Source organism: Galleria mellonella, unplaced genomic scaffold (assembly GCF_026898425.1).
Source record: "Galleria mellonella isolate WM207_F2 unplaced genomic scaffold, CSIRO_AGI_GalMel_v1 utg28, whole genome shotgun sequence".
In the NCBI taxonomy this organism is placed as follows: Eukaryota; Metazoa; Arthropoda; class Insecta; order Lepidoptera; family Pyralidae; genus Galleria; species Galleria mellonella.
This window is the reverse complement of record NW_026442064.1, coordinates 2,797,963-2,820,213: the sequence shown is the minus strand read 5'-3', so window position 1 is coordinate 2,820,213 and position 22,251 is coordinate 2,797,963. Positions and strand designations below refer to the sequence as shown.

Here is a 22,251-nt window from a genome sequence, read left to right as displayed (position 1 = left end):
TGTGACTAGCTTAAAATAATAAATATACGTAAAAATGCACACATTTATTATTTATTTTGTAAATATATTCAACGCAAAAATATTGATTGATGAATTGAATTGTATTTATTATTTAAAATTTGAATGCATTTATTAAATTTGATACTCACTTATTTGCCAAATCGGAAGCATGGTGGCAAATAATTATCGAGTTGGACAAATTGACAAATATTTCCTTGAAATATCGTTGTGCAAAATACCTTTTGTTGAATCCAACGATCACAACGTGCACACTAAGTTACAGTTGGCGCGACAATTTACAATCAAAGTCCATAAAAGTTGAGTGTACAATACACGGTGTACACTGGGCATTTTAGTAGACGTTTTATATTCTAGGCCTTACGAGGTTACTCGGTAGTTGTACAAACGGGAACCTGGGAGCCAACATAAGCGCCTCGAGGTACGTCGTGTGGTTTTTAGTGGGTATCCCGCACACCCCAGCTGCCCTCCCTCCAGCAGATGGGACGGTTTTGCTGAAGATTTTCCACACGTTAAACAAAAAAAAAGACCTTACGAAGTTAAAATACCCAACACTTGTGTTGATTGCTGATTCTAACGAGATGGTACGCGTGGATCTCTGCTAATGGAATTGTGCGTAGCTTGCGAAGACTTATTTGAGAGACTTCATCTGCTTTACGTGTAGTTGGACGAAGGACTCTCGTTTTTTATTAACCCTCAGATATGTTAGCAAAATATCAGTAAGTAAGGAGGATAGAAAAATATTGCGGATTCGTATTTAGAAATTGTATATTTATATAACCTCGGAAATAAATATAACATTGTTTACAAGTTGGGAATCTGTAATTGGCTAATGTAATACACTAACTTTTACCCGCGTATTCGTTCACGTGACCGGGATATATTTACTGACCGGAATATAAAGTACCCTATATCCTTCTCCATCCCATATGGTACGTGCCTATCAAATTTCATAGCGATTGGTTAAGCAGTGATAAGATAACAAACATACACTTTCCCGTTTTTAATATATTAGTAGATTTTAAATATTTTAGACTAAAACCCACCCGGCTTCGCATGACATATATAATTACAATTTTTGCCATAAGTTTATTGTGTCGATTTTGGATTTTTTTTTTGATGGGTGAAAATGGAATGGTAACCGCGCCTGCACTAACGGGATACGCTGGCGGAGTACCAGTGAAGGGTAATCGATGAGAATGAGAACAGGCCAGTTAGCCCATCACGACAAATTCACAAGGAATTAACCATGATAGTTTTCAGGGAGAACCGCGAGGAGGTCGACCCGGCTGGGTTTTTTTTTATGCAACTTAGAATGGCAAACAAGCTGACGGCCCACCTGATGGAAAGTGGTAGCCGTCGCCTATAGACATGAGCAGTACCATGGACATAACAGAGTATACTGTTTCGCTCATGATACCCCCCATGCGTTGCCATTCCTGAGGACTCAGTTGTTATTCCTCTGTACCCAGTAAATTCACGCCATATCCCACCCTTCAAACCGAAACACAGCCATGTAATGTAAACCATGTAAACACAACTGCTTCACGGTTGAAACACGAATGGAACAAAGGTACCCAAGCAATCGACTTTTGTACAAAGTGGGTATATTGCTAGCAATGGGATTCTTAATCTCCATTACTAACAATCCCTTTTCCCCGTCGAGTTTGGATTAGATGGGTATAGTAAGCCATCCGTAAAAGACAGACAGAAACAATCACATCAAACAGATTAGGCAGTAGGCGACTTGATTTCTTTCGACATCTTGGTTACATATTAATACAAAACAATATAAAACTATACGTATAAACATTCCTCATAAACATCTCTACCGCTGAAAACCGCATTAAAATCTGTTACGTAGTTTAAAAAATCTAAGCGTACAAACGACGGGAAGTTACTTTGTTTTATACTATGTAGGGACATAAGCTGCACATTCCAGACATAATAAAAAAAAAAAAATTAACTACACTGTATAACAATTGCGATAACAAAGTACCACAGGGCATAAAAGGAGAGTATGAACCTCTGTCTGATAAGAGATAAGAAAGACTTACGTTGCGACTGCGTTCATGTTTACGACCGATAAATTTCTATGGAATTCCGAGTTAACAATACCATATGGTTCGGATACGACATAATAATATTAAATTACTGGGTCCTACTACTGGTCCTATTACTGGGTGCTGGACCTACAGCAATGCAGTTCTCTGGAATTATGACGCTGTGATTTTGTAATATTTACAGTATTATTCATGTTTACAGGCGATAATTACTTTAGGACGTTGGGCTTACTGCACTGCCTTTTCATACTCACCTGTCATACCTCACTGATATTCCGCCAGTGTATACCTATTGGTAGCGTAGACATTCCATCCCATTTCCATACATTAAAAAAAATCAGTCAACCCACATATGGTTACGCAAATGACTGGTAAAGTTGGTTGTAAAGGAGAGCAATCCATTTAGACGACCGAAACTGATTTTTTTTTAATAGGGATTTTTTTACATGCCATTAAATAATTACATCATTTTAATGTTCTAACATCATTTTATTGTAATTGTAATATTAAATATAGAAAAAAAAATGACAGCTGTCATATCATATCAGATGTCTTGTGGGTGAAATTGAAAATTGCTGCATTTGTATTTTTTTTTCTTTTGATCTGAAACAAAAAAGCAAATCTTATTTTGATTGTTGACATGTTATGGGGAAGGATAAACCTACCATTTATAAAAAAAATATATATAAAATAAAAAATTATGTTGGCTGTTAAAATAAATGTCCAAATTGACAATTTATATCGTAAATTATGATCTATAAAAAATATTTACGTAATATTTTTAAAACTTTAGGTTTATCCTTCTATAATAATATTGTAGACAGCAACCTGCTAAAATTTGAGCCAGATCGATCAATAACTTTTTAAAACAATAGTAGTTTCCAAATAATCGCGTTTAAAGTTATCAATATGATAAAAATATAAGGTATACAAACTTACCGATCAATAGCAATTCCAGGCACGTCTTGATAATAGTAAGCCTTCAGCCTCTTCGAAATGTTGATTATCTTGAATCAGGTTTTCTAGTTGTACTAGTCGCTTTCGTATCAGAAAGACTCTTTTGTATCTGGCTCGCCACTCGCGCCTAATTGCTGTTCTCGAAGAAAACTTCGAAGTAAATTCCAACAACTACACTTTATTTACTTATATACTCGTTTAGTCTTCACTGAAAATCCCACCAGCAATAAAAATTGCGATTTAAATCATTTGTGACCCAGAATGAGTGTGTAAAGTAATCCCGAATTGTCACGTTAAAATTTTCATTAAAAAGAATATTAGCAACAGTTTTGGGTGGCCATAGCTAAAAAGCTGTGACCACACAGCATGTATACCAACCTTGCACAAAATCTTACAAATTCCATCCTAAATGCTTTATTTACCTTAATCAAGTATTCAGTCGACTATTTGCGATAACTCCGCAAATATTTATTATTTCGACTTTTTCTTTGACCAGTATACTCTTAATGTATGTCGTGTGTGTGTATATATGTATATATACATATACATATACATATATATATATATATATATATATATATATATATATATATATATATATATATATATATATATATATACTGGTTAAATATAAGAAGAAAAATAGTAAATTTTTCGTTAACACTAAACGGTTTGCTCCCCTCTATAATTTACATATTTACATAGCAAGATACAATTGTATTGAAAGGCTGTATTATTTTTTTACTTACCTTCTGGATTTAACTTGGGCTTCTTCCAGAACACTGAAGATAGAACCGAGTACATGTGATTGATACCAGCAGAGCAGAACCAATTGGAGGGCTGCTCCGAGTCATCGTCGAGCATCATGTTGCGTAGATCCTGGCGCTCGTTCTGATCATCCGCCATTATTTGAAGTTACTCTGATTATCAGCACACCTAGTAATAACAATAATAAATGAGTTCCCTTCCAAGAAAAATACAGAGAGCTGAGCTCCTCGAGGGTAGCTTTCGCACTGGTTTCTCTTCCTGTGGCCCTGAACTCCAGCAGACTGTTCTTGGGTGGAAGGGATTGTTAGGAATGGAGAAATTAGTCTCCATTGCTAATAATATACCTCATCAGGTCAACCTCCACACTGTTCCCCATGAAAACTACCATGACTAATTTATCATTAAATTCGTCACGATAGACTAACTGACCTGCATTTTCATCTTCACTTATCATACCTTACTGGTACCCAGCCAATCACAAACCAAAGTATACCGAAATCACATGCAGGGTTACCATTTCATTATCATCTATTAAAAAAAAGCTGACTGTTTTTCTGCCAAAAGATGTGATTTTTAAATAATAATCATCACTAAACAGATTTCACAACATCATTTGAACCCAAACTAAGCAGAGCTTCTACAACTGAAGGATAACTAGAAATATTTACTTTTTTCTAAATACATACATATTATATATAGATAATTAAATTGTATTCAACAAAAAAGACACCAATTATGGCAAAACCAGTCATTTTAATGTAAAAACTAAAATACTAAACTGATTTTGATCAAATTCCCAAGGGATCAAGCTGTAAGTATATCCTTTCAGATAAAAAAAATCCAAGTTCGTTTACAACTGATGAAGTAACAAACATAAAAATAATGCAACCAAATTGATACTTCTTCGTTTTGAAATCAATTGAAAACAGCCAGACCATACAAACATACTCATAAATATGTATGTTTAATTTAAACAGGAGTTAAACCTGCGACCATTGCAAGGTGAGACAGTGTTAAACTGCCACATCACTAAGATAATTAAAAGGTAAAATGACCAAATTTAATTAGTTTTACTTTTTTTTCCTAGGATGAGAAGTGTTTGATCTAAAATTTTTCATCAGACCCCATGCTGGCAACGTTAGAAGCCTAATTGCCAATGTATGACCCGGTGAACAATATTTTGCCCCCTAGAACCAGCTATTGGGTACATTTTATCTGTATAGAAACTATCCTATCCTACCTCTCAAGTTGGAGCAAACAAGACACTTATAAAATTTAGTTTAAATCTCTGCCTATCCTACAAGAAACTTTGCCCAAAAGTAGATAAATAATTAAAATTGTGCAATTTTGATTAAATACATTTTTAAATATGATTTGCTGGATTTTTTTTAGTTAATTTCAGCCATATAATTTAATAAATAACATTTTAAATATAATATTTTAAAAATCCACACCATTTCAATTTTTTCGCTAAAAAAAATAAAGTTTATTACTTTTATATTTATACAATTTAATATGTTTTTAAATTTATTATTTTAAAAACATTATTAAAATTACCAATATAACATAATATAGTTTTAAAATATATATACGATACGTAGCTTAAATGATCTGATAAAAAAGAATTTATATATTTTTTTATGTTTTAAAAATATTAAGGAAGGTTAATTGCGAGTTCGACTTTTTTACCGATACATCAGTCAAAAATACTCAAAAATTAACACCGATTGGAAAGTATTAATGTACCATAACATACATAATTTATTATAATTAAGGATGCCGAAATTTTGATATTGTTATTGTAATCTTCAGAGATCAATAATAACAACGCATAGTGCTATGTTTTTATATTTTAACTACCTTTTTGCAATGTTCGATTATTAATATTAATCTTAATTCTTACCTCTTATAATCTAATGGCCATTCACCTCATAGTCTATTATTTAAATAAAAAACTTTAATAAATCAAATATAAACACATACAATTTGAAACCGGCCTGGCGTGAAATTGAAACGGCGGGGAATGCTTCTCGCTGGAGAACGATGGCGGATTTGACGTATGTTATGGACCTTCGCGCGGCGTAGACAACTGCAGCTCTGTACTTCCGCGGTCAACGGTGAGTACTATTCTTTATCTCTGACAACAGGTCGTTGCACGGCACAGATGCAGAAGCTATCAATATTAAAAAAAAATATTGAAATCATGCACTTTTCTTAAAACGTCGAGTATCTAAATCTATTATTTAAAAGGTATTATAAATATCATTAAACTGTAAAGACATTGAAATATATATATATATATATCCAAATAAATAATTATCCTGTATTACTAATATTGTAATCGAAACACAATTTGTATATATCAAACAGTAGAACAAAAATATTGAAATTGATTGAATATTTCATTCGTTACTAATTTTTTAACGTTCTAATTTAAACAAAACGGATGGATACGTTTTTATCTCTTTCTTTCTACTTTATTCGTTCACAATATTAATAAGCTGTATAGTATTGTATCTTTGTCTATTCGAAAATAATAACTATATCTAATAATTGTCAAGTTAACAGGAAAAAGCGTGGGAATCTTTGAATGGTAAACGTGTTTTTTAGTAACCATTGCTACTACAAAAATTTAATTTTTAATTAAATTTTACTTGTGTAAATTTTGTGTATGATATAATTTGTAAATGTAAATAAGTAGGGCATAGACAATAATAGCGGATTTTGTAGTAAATTCTCCAAGTTGGGGAGAAAAAGACGGGGAAAGAAAGATGCTAGTATGGACTCATTGCCTACCTCCAACTTGGTCTACAGAATATTCTGCAGATTCCAAGAACACGAAATTTATCGCATACTGTGGATTATTTTCAGCGATAGGGAAAAATATGCTTCTGTCTAAAAGACTACGTGAACACGGAGTTCCAGAATTTCTGTATTTAAAATCATTCAACATATACAAAGTCGGTATAACGTTCGACATACAGAACAACCCCTATATATCACTTAAAAACAAAAAGTACAGGGGTGCTTTTGTACCAATAGACATGTAAAATAAGAAAACCTTTGCCAGAACATCTTTGTCCTCACACAAACAGTTATCTTCATGTCCACAAATTTCCTACAATATGTCTATCTCAATTCATGGCAATATGAAACCTGTGTATACATATGCATATGTTTACGTATGCTCTAATTAAAGTGTTACCAACATATTGCTGAGTGTTGTTACAGTGCTGAAGTGTGTTCTGTGTATAGAGGTAGTTATAACTTTAAAATTATTCTAATTGATACTAAAAATGCCAAGTACACTAATTGTAAAGGAAATTATGTCGCTATTTCACTAGCTTAACCAATTTAGTTACAAATTTCAAATTTAAACTCATTTTTCTTAATATTCTTAATCTTTTCTCTTTCCATCATAATGGATTATTGACAAAAATATGGTTCTGAAGGTATCAAAATTTTAAAAGAAAAAATTATAATGTTTTTTATTATTTCTTAAATATTTATTATAACAGTAAAAATAAAAATAAATATAAAAAAGGTGTGCAATTTGCTGGGTGCTGGTATGTCACATAGTGCCCTGCGATGCATGCACCTTTCCATGAGCTGTTGATGTCTCAATGTAGTCCTCTTGGTACTAGCTATCATTTTCCTGTAATTAATAAAATATTGATTAACAATAGTGTAAATAACACAGATACAAATCCTTGCAATGGCAAACATTTACCAATCTTTACACACTATAAATAGGCAGATTGGGATATATTTGGAGTTGGGTAAATATATTGCTTAACGATTTTCAACTAGACTCCTCATATTCCTATACAACTTATTCCCTTTTCTGCAAAATCTTGATTAAGAATGATAATTGTTGACGACTTTATGTTTACAAGTAGTTCTTGAGTCTAAGGCGACACTTTGCTTCCCTTTGTGTGATCTAGTACTAGTATAACGAATTGTAGGTATTTATTCGAAATAATGCCCACAGATAGCTTTTACCATCGCATTATTCGCCATCGACAGGGAATTCATCCTTAGACACTGGAACCCAAATGATTACAGTGTAGTTTTAGGGGAGTTTTCTACTGCAAACGCTCACGCTGTGGAATGTGGAGCTCCCTGCCGAGGTTATTCCTAGAAACTACATTATGGGGTTCTTTAAAAAGGAAGTATTAAGGTTTCTTCAGGATCGGCAACATGCATGTGCCAACCCTAGTGTTGCAGGTGTCCATAGGCTATAGTGTCTGTTTACGATCAGATGGGCTATATATGCTTGTTTACCACCTTCAGGGTATGTATTAAAAAACAATCTTACTGACACCAAAGCGATCAATTTACTAGCAATAATCAGTCATGTCACAATATCTATATTAAAAGACTGTCTGTCCTATAGTGGAACCAAAAATACAATATTGCAATATCCATTTTTAAAATAGTAGGTATATATAAAATTTTAACATAACCCAACTGAGGAAACCTATTTGAATTTCGAAAGACTAATGCACTTACAAAGCCAACATTAAAAATAGAAAGACAGAATAGTTTGTTATTGTAGTTTAATAGCAATTTTTTTTAAACAACAGTTTAAAAAAAATTGCTTAAGTTTAACAAAACTTGCTGTGGGAGAATAATATTATACCCCAAGATTAGAAAACTGACTGCTTGTTACCTATCCTTAAACCAAATACATCCATGTTCATCTCAGTTGCATATCATCCTATCCTATAGCTCTTAATTTATGTTTAAAAAAAATGTATGAACAATTACTGAAATAGCATTTAGCTTTATGTAGAACAAAACAATTTATTACCATTAAATCAATTTAGCCACTGTAGAAATCATTCAGCAACGGAAAAATATTTGTCAATCAGTTCAGGATACAATAGGACTTATATATCTGAAGAAGGTAAAAAAAGCTCTTAAAATAATAATATCTTTAGCCACAATCAATCCAGTGATTGCCATTTTCTTTGTTATTGCTGGTGCCTTTAATGGTGTAAATATTGGTTGTCTTGCTGGAATCAAGGAAAAAATACTTGTTGGATTAAAAAAAATTTAAAGTGTAGAGAAATGTATATTAAATACAACAGACATCTTTATGATCCTAGACGTTTATCTATAGGAGGTCCAGGTCCAGGTCCAGGAGGTATTTCATCACCTTTACTTTTTATATTTGTCAATTAAACATTACATTAGGTTACAATGTAAAAAACTTACAATTTGCAGATACTTGTATATACAGGAAATAAGTGTTGATGAATATACAATTTCTAAAATTACTGTTTTGACTTCTATTTTTCTTAAATATCTCCCATGTATAGACATTGTCTTGTTATAGTTTTATTATATTAGTAAGCTATGATGATTCCAAAAAGTAAATATTCTTTTTTAATCTGTTATTTATATTTATAAGTAAGAAAAAAATATTTACATGTATGTGACAAATGTTTAAAATTTTTTAGTGAATGATAATAGAATGGTAACCCCACCTGCACTATCGATATATGCTGGTAGGACATCAGTGAGTGATGATAGATGAGGATGAAAACAGGTTAGTTGGCCTATTGTGACGAATTTATTAAGGATTAATAACCATAATGTTCAGAGGAAAGGGCATGGAGGTCGACCTAAGTTGGTATATGGCTAGCAATTGGGCCCCTAGAATGCATCAATTAATAATTATATCTCTTACCTAAAACTTAATGGCAATCCAATATAGTCCATCCTTGTTGGTTTTGGTTTAACAGTATTCCAAAAACATGTCTGTTGTGTATTGTAATGATTGTCTACTTTCTCCTGTGCGAGAGGTCAAATTCTTAAGTATATAAGAGAAGTAGGGCACAGCAGGACTCTCGCTCATAAATAGAATCGCCCACCTGGGGAAGGACTTCCACCTTGCAGAAGTTCTCAGCCAAACAATGCTATTTTAATAGCGTTGTGTTCCTCCTGTGAGTAAGATTATCAGTTCCATCTTGGGGAGGGGTTGTGCCAATATTGGAGGCACCAGCGTGTTTTAATACTGTCTCTAAAAGCGATCCCACTCAGTTAATCCAAAATTGTAAGAAAACATGTACTTAACAGGCAACTAAAGTGTATGAGGTACATATAAATAGCTAAATGAGATATTAACATATACAATTTCATATATTATAATTATTATACAGATGGATCAAAGAATGATAATGTTAGTATTTTTAGTGCAAAAGTTGTTGTCATTCTATGCACCCTATAAATAAAAAAAAAAATAGTAATTCAGAGTATACAAAAAGGGTCATTGTTTGTGATAGTGTTAGTGTGGAGTACAGGCCACATATATTATTTATAGTTTTTATATAATTATTTACCAAATTCAAATTTGAAATGAATCTGTATTGTTTCCTTTTGGCTTTCCGTCACAGCCCTAGTCCTTTAAGCTCCTTTTGCTAATATACATATGTTTCCAATTTCCATTCATGGTTTCCTTTGTCGCCCACAATGAGTGTTCTAAAAAATTTCCAAATAAAAAATTACATATTAACACTAACATATCACATATATACATACAATTATGTTCACTAATGAAATGAAAAAAAAGACTGGAATTATCAGATTCTAATATTGCCAGTTTTGTGTAAGTATCTTTACATAAAAGTGTTAAAAGAAAGGAAAATGTATATATATATATTGCACTAAAACATACAGTAACAACAATAAGTTAATAATAATGTTAGCAAAGGCGAACTTATCTCTAAAAGAGATTTCTTTCAGTCAACCTAACACAGTGGCATAGGAAGTAGTGAGTGGGCAGTAGTAGTGCAAGACAGAAATTAAAATAAATATATCACTATTGGAATTTTTTTAGATATTATACCTGATGTAAATGTGTCCTGGGTGACGTTAGATGTTAATTCTCTAATAAATGTGTCAAGTCTACCCTGGGAGAGACATTACTGTACCCAGGTATTTCTTAAAACTCTGGATGTTCAAATCAGTACACAGCACACTATGGTTCTGCAATGCAAATGTCTTTTTGAAAAACGTTTTACTCAACTATTTGTGGTATACGTTTTGGTCGGCTACGTCTAAATTATCACTTTAACCGAATAAAAATGCTATATTTTTGTGAATATTGACAATCACAAAGGGTTCAACTTTACACCATCTTTTTCAAGTGTTCATCTTTCAATATTCAGCACCTTGTGTCGTTTATTCAGCTCCTAGAAATTTAAGACAATCCTGAATTAGTCCCGCGGTGCATAGAAAAGTTCCTTAGAAATGCCTCAACATTCAATTATTAATATTTAAAAAGTATATTTTATATAAGTTTAAAACTTGTACATACTAAGTATTAAAAATTCGACCACGTAATAATTCTATATTAAAAGTTTAGAATATTAAAACAAGTACCCTTTCTCATGATTTCAGAACATCTTTCTGTTTTTGATTGACATAGTAGTATTATATTATTTGTGACATAGGCACAGATTAGATAAACTATAAGCATAGCGCACGCCTGCGACAATTATTTGAATGTAGTTTTTCTATAAACCTATGTTACCAAACGGTATTCCATCATGGCGGAACAAGGGCATCATAAATAAACGCCATGATAGGGTTATTTTTGTTTACATACATAATTTGTTTTAAATATTGAAGTAACTAATAGATGTTTTGCAAAATAATGTAGTGTAGACTTAATAATGCAAAATAAATGGCATCTCAGAATTGACTTCAATGTATTGATTACTTCTGTTCAGGTTCGAGTCACTTAAAATATATATATATATTTTTTTATATTAAATATATTACCTTTCTTAACCAATATTAAAAAAAAAAAACTATGTCTCGTCATGACGAATCATGACCATTTTGAATAAATGCCATGTCAGTTGAAATCATTGTATCATTTCAAAAATAGTACTTCACTTATAAACAAATTTTATAAAAGAATACTAAGTAAATTACGTAATAATATACAAAGATGTAAATAGATTTATGCCAAGTTAGAATTAATTGAAAGAACAAGTGACGTTTTCCATACACTTGAACCGGTGAATTCTTTCTAATATTTGTATATTACGAAAGACAAGAGAATACAATTCAAATGTCCTTAGCCTTCTCTGCTTATGGGGCTTACAAGGAGCATATAATTAAAAAATTAAGTTGTCATAATGCTGTCAATCTGTCAATAATACAAATTGACAGCATGTGAATATGTTTTTATATTGAAATGTAAATACATTTTAATATGTTGCCATAAGCATTTGAAATACCAATTATCAATTACATCTTTAGAAAGTAATTGAAATGAATGAATGAATGAATGAATGAACGGTTTATTTTCTCTTCACAAAAGGTGGAATAAAGTAACAACATGAGGTACAATTTGAAATGAAGACCAGTTTTGAGAGACTGGTGCTTGCGGTAGGTTTAGAAGAACCTGTGTTACAAGTCACCAGTGCCCCATCTCCATGGACTACACAAATACAAGGCAACCAATTAGTGTTATAATACACAGATAACAATAATAAGATATAGAGTGCAAGAATAAACTTAACATTAAAACTTATTTCTAGTATATAACTTAGGCAAAGTTAACAAAAAAAAACAAAATACAGACTATGTGTGCGCGCGCGCGTGTGTGTGTGTGTGTGTGTGTGTGTGTGTGCGCGTGTGCGTGTGCGTGTGCGTGTGCGTGGGCGTGTGTGTGTGTGTGTGTGTTCAACCAAATAGAGTAGAGATAGATATATATATAAATACCAAATACGTGTTTGTATTTTAATTATGTATTTTAATTATTTTCTTTATTGGACAGTTATGGATTTAAGTATCTCTTCAGTGACGAGACCTTTATAAGAAATGACACATGCTCGTGTATTGACAATGGTACCAAGTAATAATATCGTATATACAAATATTAACCACAACGGTTTGGCAGATGGATATGCGGGTTTATGTTGCGACATTTCTCTAAAGAAGAAAAAAATAGCCAAAGTTGAGAAAAAAATACTATTACGCAAACAGAGACTGTTCAATGCAGAAACTAAGGAAAAAATCAAAAAAGCCTTGAAGGAGACTAGTTGGAAGATAATGGGAATAAACTGTTTTATAAATCAATTTAACAGAATCTTCAAAGGCTCCTTTCATAAAATAAATAAAAAAAAAAAATCACGAAAAAATCTTGTATTAAATGGATCACAAAAGGTATAAAAGTATCAAGCAAAATGAAGCGCTTCCTTAGTACTGGTAAAAAAGCGTATAAAGACGAAACACATCTATCAAATTATCGTGCAAATTATATACGATTGTACAAAAAAGTAATAAGATATGCTAAAAGACGTGCTGTGCAATCTGAAATAGAAAAATCGTATGATAGCAAACATATTTGGCAGGTAATAAACAGACACAGGAATAAAAAAAAAGTAAGAATAAATCAAAATATAAAACTAATAATAAATGAAAAATTAATCAATGATCCAAAAAAGATTGCAACAGTTTTACTATTACGTATGTTATATTATTGCGAAGGCAGAGGATAATTTGACCACTGGCCTTTGGAAAATTCGAGTCTTTGTTTTGCCGAATAATGCCATCTTTGCCCTTGTATACTTGAGTTACAAGACCAAGAGGCCAATGTAAAGGAGCTACGTTCTCCTGTATTAGAACGACTACCATGCCTATCTGGACAGGATAGGTAGGTGTGTTCCATTTATATCTAATTTGTAACGTATGCAAATATTTGCGATGCCACCTCTTCCAAAACGACTTTACGAGTTGGTCCCACAGTGCGTGTCTTTTTAAGAGATGTGGGGTCGACTCGTTAACATCATAAGCGGGTAAATGTCGTAATGGTATTGTATTTAGAAAATGAGCAGGTGTCAGAGCCTCAGACTTCGATGGATCTAAACTCAATACAGTCAACGGACGAGAGTTTAACAACGATTCTATTTGCGTGAGAATTATTGTAAATTCTTCGAAAGTTAAAGTTTGGAATCCTATAATTCTACTGAGTAGTATTTTAATACATTTTATATTACTTTCCCAGCATCCTCCGAAGTGCGATGCATTAGGTGGGATAAATATCCATTGAATTCCGTTGGTGAATAATTCTTTATCTCAAACCGATCTACAATCGCGATAAAAACAAATAAAGTTCACGCAGGTAGGATCGTGCCTCTATAAAATAAGCGGGATAATTGCACTCTGCTTTGCGGCGTTTTTGGTGCTTTACTTGCCTACAGAGCATAATAAAATTGATGAACCTAGCCACAATCGTAGCGGCGTAACTACCGAGTATATATAAATATTACATGTATAATAAAATGATGTTTCTAAATAGTATAACTATTCAGAAATTATCAAAACTTTTAAAAGCAAACTTATTTATGCGGTTGAATTTTTAACCATATTTATTAATTAATCACAATTACTATCTATTTCGGTATGTATTTATATATGGAATCCTAAGCGTGCGAGTTCCATTCGCATCTGTGCAGGTTTTTATAATTCTTTGTGTTGTTACTTCTTGTTAAAAGCAGATGTTTTTCATTTTCCAGATTTCGTGAATATAATGCTACTGTCAACTCTTATATTGCAGTGATTACTTGCTCTGTGATCAAATTGTGTAAATTTCTGTACACAGTCTAATCTATGTTTCTCGTGTCTGTATTATTCAGTGTCTGTTTCTATAGATGTTCTTTATTTTTTTGTATTAATTCCACAAAACTGAAATACGTACTATCCTGATAAGATTTACTTTTAGTCAATTAATAAATTTGTACAGTCACCAAAGTAATGCAGTAACAATTTTCTACCTCATCATAATACTTCCACAATCGCTTGCTATCGAAGAACTACCAAACTTATCCTATTGACCTGTAACCTGAACAACATTCATAATGGGCAAGGCCACATCTCTGAAAGAGTTATATGCAATATATAAAAAATGGGTAATAAACAATCCTAGTGTGGTAACAGACGTCGAAACAGTGGCTACGTGGTCGTCATATTTCGTTGCTGGAAAGATAAATAAATCGCCGATAGTGTCGGAACTCGTGTATTCTCTATCAAAATTGCTATCATTGTTCAACGACAAGTTAATAAGAGAAGCATACGGCAACGAAGTACATTACTACGGCTTCCGAGAGCAGCTGAAACTATGGCTCACCATTATACACTATACAGAGGTATTTGTTGAATTGGTTGCGAAGGACAGGTGCGCGACACGAGGTAAATGGACCGTTGCCACTTTGCTGCAGTTATTCAAGTGTTCCTCAGCACTAATACTGCTATTCAGATACAAGGAGCTTCCCATACAGCACCCCCCAATACCTTCATTGCAAAGGAAACAGTACACTGATGGTAAAGAAACAGATGAAAATTCCAATGCATTTTTCACATTACGTAGGTCAGGTCGAGTTATACGCAGGGTTGATGGTGCACCCCCAGTGGCGTTCCGGGATTGGCAACCTATCAAAGTTAAAGATGACTCTGCAGCTTTGAATATAGAAGGCAAAGATTTAGTGTATGCGGAATCATTGCATATATTAAAGCCATTAGTACATCTCGCCACTATGAGGTTGTTTGGTACGAGAGCATGGAAACAGTGGTTAGTAGCTCTATTCATTGATCTAGCCAGTATGAGGCTTTATAATCGGCATATGAAGGAACTGTCATACGAACAGAGGCTCGAGATAAGTCGAAGAAAGCTTGGCTTGGTCCTGTACTTGTTAAGGAGTCCGATGTACAATGGTTATTCTAAAAACGTCATAGAAAACACACTGACCTCAGTATCAAACAAGGTGCCATTTATGTCATTCTTATGCGGACCTATCATTCAGTATCTGAGCCATTGGCAAGATATTTATTTCTATATGTGGGCCTCGTAGATTATATTTGCATGTGTATTGCTGCTCTTAAATATTGGTGTGGGTTTAGTTACTAATTGTATGTCTTTTATATTGAATCCCAGGCCCTTTGTTGTATTTCACTGTCATATGTAAAGGATCATAAATATATTTTTTTTAATGGTATCCCCACCTGTGTCAAAGCTGTACACTGGCGGGGCACCAGTGAGGGATGATATTCCAAAAGTGATGAATATACTTGGAATTCAGCACAATGGTTTTCAGGGGGACCACGAGGTGGTTGACCTGAATAGATACCCTATTGTTAGCAATGGGATTGGTAATCAATATTACTAACAATCCCTTCCCCCTACATGTGTGCATTTTAAAAACACAAATATGGTGTGTTTACTTAGTATAACCTTTTCTATCATTGTACCAAGCCTTTTTAAGGGTAGACAGACAGGACTGAATGCCAAAGATCATTATCATCGCACATCCTCTTGTTTCTTAACTCATGTAATGCATTATTACGGGTTTTGAAATTAAATCCTCTGTCAGTTAGCATATGTCTATCTGATTGTTATAGGATTAGCTAGACCTCCATTCTTTTACTTATACATCCTTAAATAATATTATAAATGCGAAAGTGAGTTTGTTTGTTACGTTTTCACATATAAACCACTACATCAATCAAGGAGATGGTTATGAACTACTTTTCTCCCTGTCGATAAACATATTTCAGTCTCACCATCGAAGTTGCAGGTAAAAGTCAGTTATATATATATATATATATATATATATATTTATATCTTTTTTGAAGAGCTTTTCAATTGATTTTCCTTTTTATACATGTGACAGTGTATATAATTATATACAGGCATATAATCCATATAGACAAAGTAAAATATGAACAGTCATTTGGATGGATATATGAATTATATTATTATCATAGTTTCGAAATAGAATTATTCTGGATCAAAGTTTACATAGATTCTCTTATGAAGTTTGATTATCCCTTAACAATATTCTTAATAAAATTTCACCTTACCCATCTATACCCACTGTAAAATTATTGGATTTGGTTAAATGTTGTTTTTAGAGGGTTATGTTTGATAAATGAGAGCAGAGTTGTTAGTTGTTCGGTAATAATTGTATAGAGTATAGTATTAAGGAATTAATTGTAATTTTACTTACAAGGAATGGGTAGTGTTAAGCAAGGGTCGAACCTTAGGGTTGAGCATGGTACAAGAAATTTCACAAAACATGATAATAAGCTTTATTTGATTTATTGTAATAATTTTTAATGTTTAAATATTTATTTATAATTGAATGCTTGACAATTTATTAATTTCAATTTGTTATTATAGAAATATTATAAAAAAAATAATATGATTTTCAATTGCAGAATAATTATTGGTATATAATTTTTTACTAGTTAGGTTATAAAGTTTTTATATGGATGTGATGTATTGAAATGAATTGGGTAAATATTTTAAACAAATATTAGATCGAACATTCATATGAGTAAATAAGTAGCTAGGTAGGTAACTAATACAGTAGAATCTTGATTATCGAAATCAAAACCAGCGGATCTACCATGAAATGAAATTCCAAAATCGGACCAATAAATGGAGTTTAACATTTCGATTGTCATACATTCTATCATAAAAGTCCAAAGGATTTTAATATTTTTAATATTTCCAAACGGCATGTATTATGTAATTTTAACATCAAATTTGTGTTTCGTTGGGCTCCGAAATTTCGGAAAACATTTCACGGTCGTATAATCGAAAATCCGGATAATCGATTTGAAAGTCAAATCAAACAATATATTTTTTTTATTATGTAAAGGGTTTTACATACGTCATTTAGACAATACGGTATGAAAAAAGTTATGACCTATATAGATAATGGATTACATAATATCTATTTAACCAATTAATACATAATACTATTTCTAAATAGGTAATTAGAGCGGTGAAGAATAAGTACGGATAATCGAATATTCGGATAATCGATAATTGAATAATCGAGGTTATATTTTTTATCAATTGTCACACTTCCTTTGCAAGTTCCTTAAAATCTCGCTTCAACAAGCCGAGTTATTTTTAGTATCTGTTTATTTACGTCTAATATTACCTGTGCTGTATCAAATACCACATTCGGTATACAATTTTACTTTTATTTATTAATTGGATAAATGGTATGTAATTTGTGGTACAAGATAGTGTTCCGTTTTTATTATACTTAACCCAAGATAACTTATTAAATTCGAATGAGAATCTTCACAATTAAATTAATTGGGAATTTTAACTATGAATATGTAATTATGAGACGCAAATGTGTGTTAGTTTATAAATTTTTAATAATTATTTATATTTGATTATATATTTTTTATTATACTTATACATTCCACGTTTTATTCAAATTGGGGTCGGTTCTGAAATGTTATGTTTTTTTATTTCTAAAACTGATTTTACCATTATATTACAGTGTAATGATTCTAAGGACCAAAATAAACTAAATTTATATTAATACATTTATTATTTAATATGTATTATTAACATAGTCAGTTCTCAGTGATTCATAGTATACCTAATAGTTCTGCAAAAATACAAAAATAAAATATTAATTTTGGGGAATGGTGTGAGACTGTATCGACTCCATTCTCTTTACTTACAATTGATTATAATTATTTAGAACGTCGCTTATCTCGTACGTACTGTGGTTTTATCGCGTACAACTATGTATACCTATTTATTTTTAATATCAACAATTTAATGTTGACTTAATCATTGAAATCATATCTAAAAATAATGAGAGGTTGTGTCATAAACGGTTTTTTAGGGACATGTCGTGCGGAAGAATTGATATTGAATTGATTTGTAATTAATTGTATGTCCATGGCTTTTTAATATGATAACATAACTAAAGGACCATTATGTACTCGTATTACCTAATTAAGAGGATGCACACTATAAGCTTGGTAATGAATTACCTTGTATGAAATAATCTTGGCTTTGTACAAAAGTCGATTGCTTGGGTACCTCTGTCCTATTCGTGTTTCAACCCTGAAGCAGTGTGTTTGCATGGCTGTGTTTCGGTTTGAAGAGTGGGATATGGCGTGAATTTACTGGGTACAGAGGAGTAATAACTGAGTCCTCAGGAATGGCAACGCATGGTGGGTATCATGGGCGAAACAGTATACTCTGTTATGTCCATGGTACTGCTCATGTCTATAGGCGACGGTTACCACTTTCCATCAGGTGGGCCGTTAGGTTGTTTGTCATTTTAAGTTGTGTGTATATATATATATATATACCCATTCTTAAACATCATCTCACACGCATATATTATTTATTTTTTTTATAACATTGGAGGCAAATTAGCATGCGGCTCACCTGATGGTAAGTGACTACCGTCGCTTATGATCACACCAGAGGCATTGCAGATGTGCCGCCGCCCTTATATTAGAAAACCATAGTTTTTATTATATTTATTAGTAGGTAACATTTTGTAACAAAGTATTGAAGAGTGGCGCCCCCTGGTACAGACATTTTAGTAGGATTTATTAATGTCAATTGTATCACTGGAATAAATACCTTATGATTTTTCTTATTAGAGTCATTGTCAAACATACGGTGTGCAACATTATATACAAATCTGCCAACAAATATGTCCAATGTTTGTGAATTTTTGTATAAGTTGTGTACTTATACAACCTGTATGTGTTTTAGTGTCCAATTTTATATATTTTATTATGGTTGGATTAAAATTTACGCTATAATTCTATCTCGTCAGACTGAAAAGCTCCAGACCTCTAAACAAGCGGCAAACTAATCTATTGATAGAATCGGTACCGCTAGCGACTTCATGACAGTTCTGTCATTCATGACAGGATTGTCATGAAGTCTAGCGGCGACGTCGGATATCTCATTCTTTCTCATGCGAGTGCTGTAATGGTTCTGTTGTTAGTTTTCTTTGCTACTTGTCAAGAGAGGTCTGAAAGGAATGTTAGTTTGTCCGGGAATATCTGCATGTAATTATAAAACAAAACTCGTGTATGGGCTAATGAGAGTAGGAGCTCGGTACTGTGTTAAAATAATATACGTGAAATTTTATATTTTTTTAATTGCTTCTTATTAGAACATTGAATTGTGATTGACTATTGTGACATAAATATTTTTTTAAATTCGAAATACAAATTGTGAAATAATCTAGTACCGATGTTTTTGGTAGTAAGGTGGTGGTTGGTAATGTATGGTTTGGTACCGACAGACCGACTCTAGGCAAGTGGTAACAAGTCTTGCTAAATATGTTTACGCTACCACACTATTTGTCGGATGAAGGCATTTTTTAGTTGACAAAAATGGATGACTTACACCGATGGAGCACCAGTGAGAGGATAGGTGAATGTGCGGTCAAGTCATTTGGATCATTGTGACCTGTAAAATTTTGCTTCTTGGAGGGACCACATGGAGGTCGATCTGACAGAGTGTGTTACAGTACGAGGAGGAAATAGTGGCGGAATTATACATTTAACCGCCAGTTTATTTAGCCCAGTTTACAATTATATTCATTGTAATTTTTTTATTAATGAAATTGTAACTTTATAAAAAAAAATGGTTTTTGCCTTTCTCAGCTAGCTGGTAAATTCGCCATTGGAGTTATTACTAATAGTCACTCGCCTGTCGGATATTGATCTTTTTATTCTTTTTCATGAGCGTGGTAGCGTAAACGGATCTATAGGTCTAATTGTAGATCATGTCCCACTTGTCTAGAGAGTGCTGTGTTGATTAACTCAAAATTTTTGGTTTTATAATATGCGGTCTGTTAGTAGGCAGCCAATGTTTAGATTATTTGAATGCTTTACTTGTAAACCTAATTACGTAGTACCCAGTTTGTTAGACCAGTACTTTTTGATACTATGTTTATTATTGTATTAATGAAATGTTGGAAAATAAAAAACATATTTGATTTATTAACTATTTTATTTCACCTTAGTATAAACAATGACACATTTAAAAAAAACGTCAAAGTTATTATCAACTCAATAGTAATTTCAACATGGCATAATAAGAGATGCATATAATGTTTCCTTATATAAAGTAATTTAAAGGCAATTTATAATTAGTATGTAATCAGAGAATGGACGTCTTTGCCTCAATTTTTAAAACTCTTAAAAATAGATACTTTTTTTCAAAATAGGAATGCTAAAGGCCTGTTCCATAAACAATATGGAGGCCTTTAAATATTATCTATTAATTGGAAAAAAAAATGGTAGCTTATATTTCATACAACGCTTAGAATGTGTGAAAAGCAATATCGAGTCTACATAAGGATTGAACATTTAAGTAATTTAGCTAATCTCACTTATTTTTAAATACTCTGCGCGTTGTAGCATATATATTAAAATTTACTTATTGCGAATCAGGCCTAAGTATTTGAATTTCGATTTAACATCAATACATTTATATATCGAATAGTTTTTATTAATAAAAAAAAGGTATGCAAAAAATAGGTTTTAATAGATACTCGAAATCACATTTGGTATTTAATAAATATTACAACATATCGTGAGATTATACCCATGTAGCTAAAGCTGGCGATTGACCGTTATTTTTGAACATAAAGTAACATATTGCTAATTGCAGATTAGCTGTTTCAAGTGCACATTGTTCAGTAAACAAGTAGATATTGTTTTAAGATAACTTATTAAATTCGAATGAGAATCTTCACAATTAAATTAATTGGGAATTTTAACTATGAATATGTAATTATGAGACGCAAATGTGTGTTAGTTTATAAATTTTTAATAATTATTTATATTTGATTATATATTTTTTATTATACTTATACATTCCACGTTTTATTCAAATTGGGGTCGGTTCTGAAATGTTATGTTTTTTTATTTCTAAAACTGATTTTACCATTATATTACAGTGTAATGATTCTAAGGACCAAAATAAACTAAATTTATATTAATACATTTATTATTTAATATGTATTATTAACATAGTCAGTTCTCAGTGATTCATAGTATACCTAATAGTTCTGCAAAAATACAAAAATAAAATATTAATTTTGGGGAATGGTGTGAGACTGTATCGACTCCATTCTCTTTACTTACAATTGATTATAATTATTTAGAACGTCGCTTATCTCGTACGTACTGTGGTTTTATCGCGTACAACTATGTATACCTATTTATTTTTAATATCAACAATTTAATGTTGACTTAATCATTGAAATCATATCTAAAAATAATGAGAGGTTGTGTCATAAACGGTTTTTTAGGGACATGTCGTGCGGAAGAATTGATATTGAATTGATTTGTAATTAATTGTATGTCCATGGCTTTTTAATATGATAACATAACTAAAGGACCATTATGTACTCGTATTACCTAATTAAGAGGATGCACACTATAAGCTTGGTAATGAATTACCTTGTATGAAATAATCTTGGCTTTGTACAAAAGTCGATTGCTTGGGTACCTCTGTCCTATTCGTGTTTCAACCCTGAAGCAGTGTGTTTGCATGGCTGTGTTTCGGTTTGAAGAGTGGGATATGGCGTGAATTTACTGGGTACAGAGGAGTAATAACTGAGTCCTC

At 32.2% G+C, this 22,251-nt stretch overlaps 2 protein-coding genes and 1 long non-coding RNA gene across 13 annotated transcripts in view; 1 reads left to right on the top strand and 2 right to left on the bottom strand.

Moving 5' to 3' along the window:
• LOC113521018 (mitogen-activated protein kinase kinase kinase 12-like) overlaps positions 1 to 5,895 on the bottom strand; it is a 39,206-nt gene extending 33,311 nt beyond the window's left edge. Inside the window, exons 1-2 of one of the 2 annotated variants that reach the window (XM_026906454.3) lie at positions 5,790 to 5,895; positions 3,788 to 3,974 (exon numbers count right to left, since the gene is read on the bottom strand). In XM_026906454.3, the coding sequence (XP_026762255.1) occupies positions 3,788 to 3,944 (157 nt within the window). In that variant the 5' untranslated portion in view covers positions 3,945 to 3,974; positions 5,790 to 5,895. Of the gene's footprint in view, positions 1 to 3,787; positions 3,975 to 5,709 lie in introns of both variants that reach the window. The other variant, XM_031911725.2, reaches the window with a different exon arrangement.
• A 1,372-nt stretch (positions 5,896 to 7,267) lies between these two features.
• LOC113520127 (uncharacterized) lies at positions 7,268 to 11,275 on the bottom strand. Of its 10 annotated transcripts, none has more exons than XR_004224054.2 (7): positions 11,196 to 11,267; positions 10,985 to 11,005; positions 10,660 to 10,799; positions 10,154 to 10,292; positions 9,502 to 9,834; positions 8,620 to 8,824; positions 7,268 to 7,461 (listed from the first exon to the last, which is right to left on the bottom strand). It is a non-coding gene; the product is annotated as an uncharacterized LOC113520127 (long non-coding RNA). The 10 variants fall into 10 exon arrangements; XR_008252903.1 differs by having other exon boundaries at positions 10,946 to 11,005; positions 11,131 to 11,216; XR_003402342.3 differs by having other exon boundaries at positions 11,131 to 11,213.
• A 3,139-nt stretch (positions 11,276 to 14,414) lies between these two features.
• On the top strand, positions 14,415 to 20,618 carry LOC113519376 (peroxisomal membrane protein PEX16). Its single transcript, XM_026904438.3, has one exon. The coding sequence runs from the start codon at positions 14,687 to 14,689 to the stop codon at positions 15,674 to 15,676; it is 990 nt and encodes a 329-aa protein (XP_026760239.2). The 5' UTR covers positions 14,415 to 14,686; the 3' UTR covers positions 15,677 to 20,618.
• Positions 20,619 to 22,251: the final 1,633 nt, after the last annotated feature.

Excerpts from the sequence above, each read along its gene's own strand:
- LOC113519376 (XM_026904438.3), top strand. The coding sequence starts at position 14,687 with ATGGGCAAGGCCACATCTCTGAAAGAGTTATATGCAATATATAAAAAA.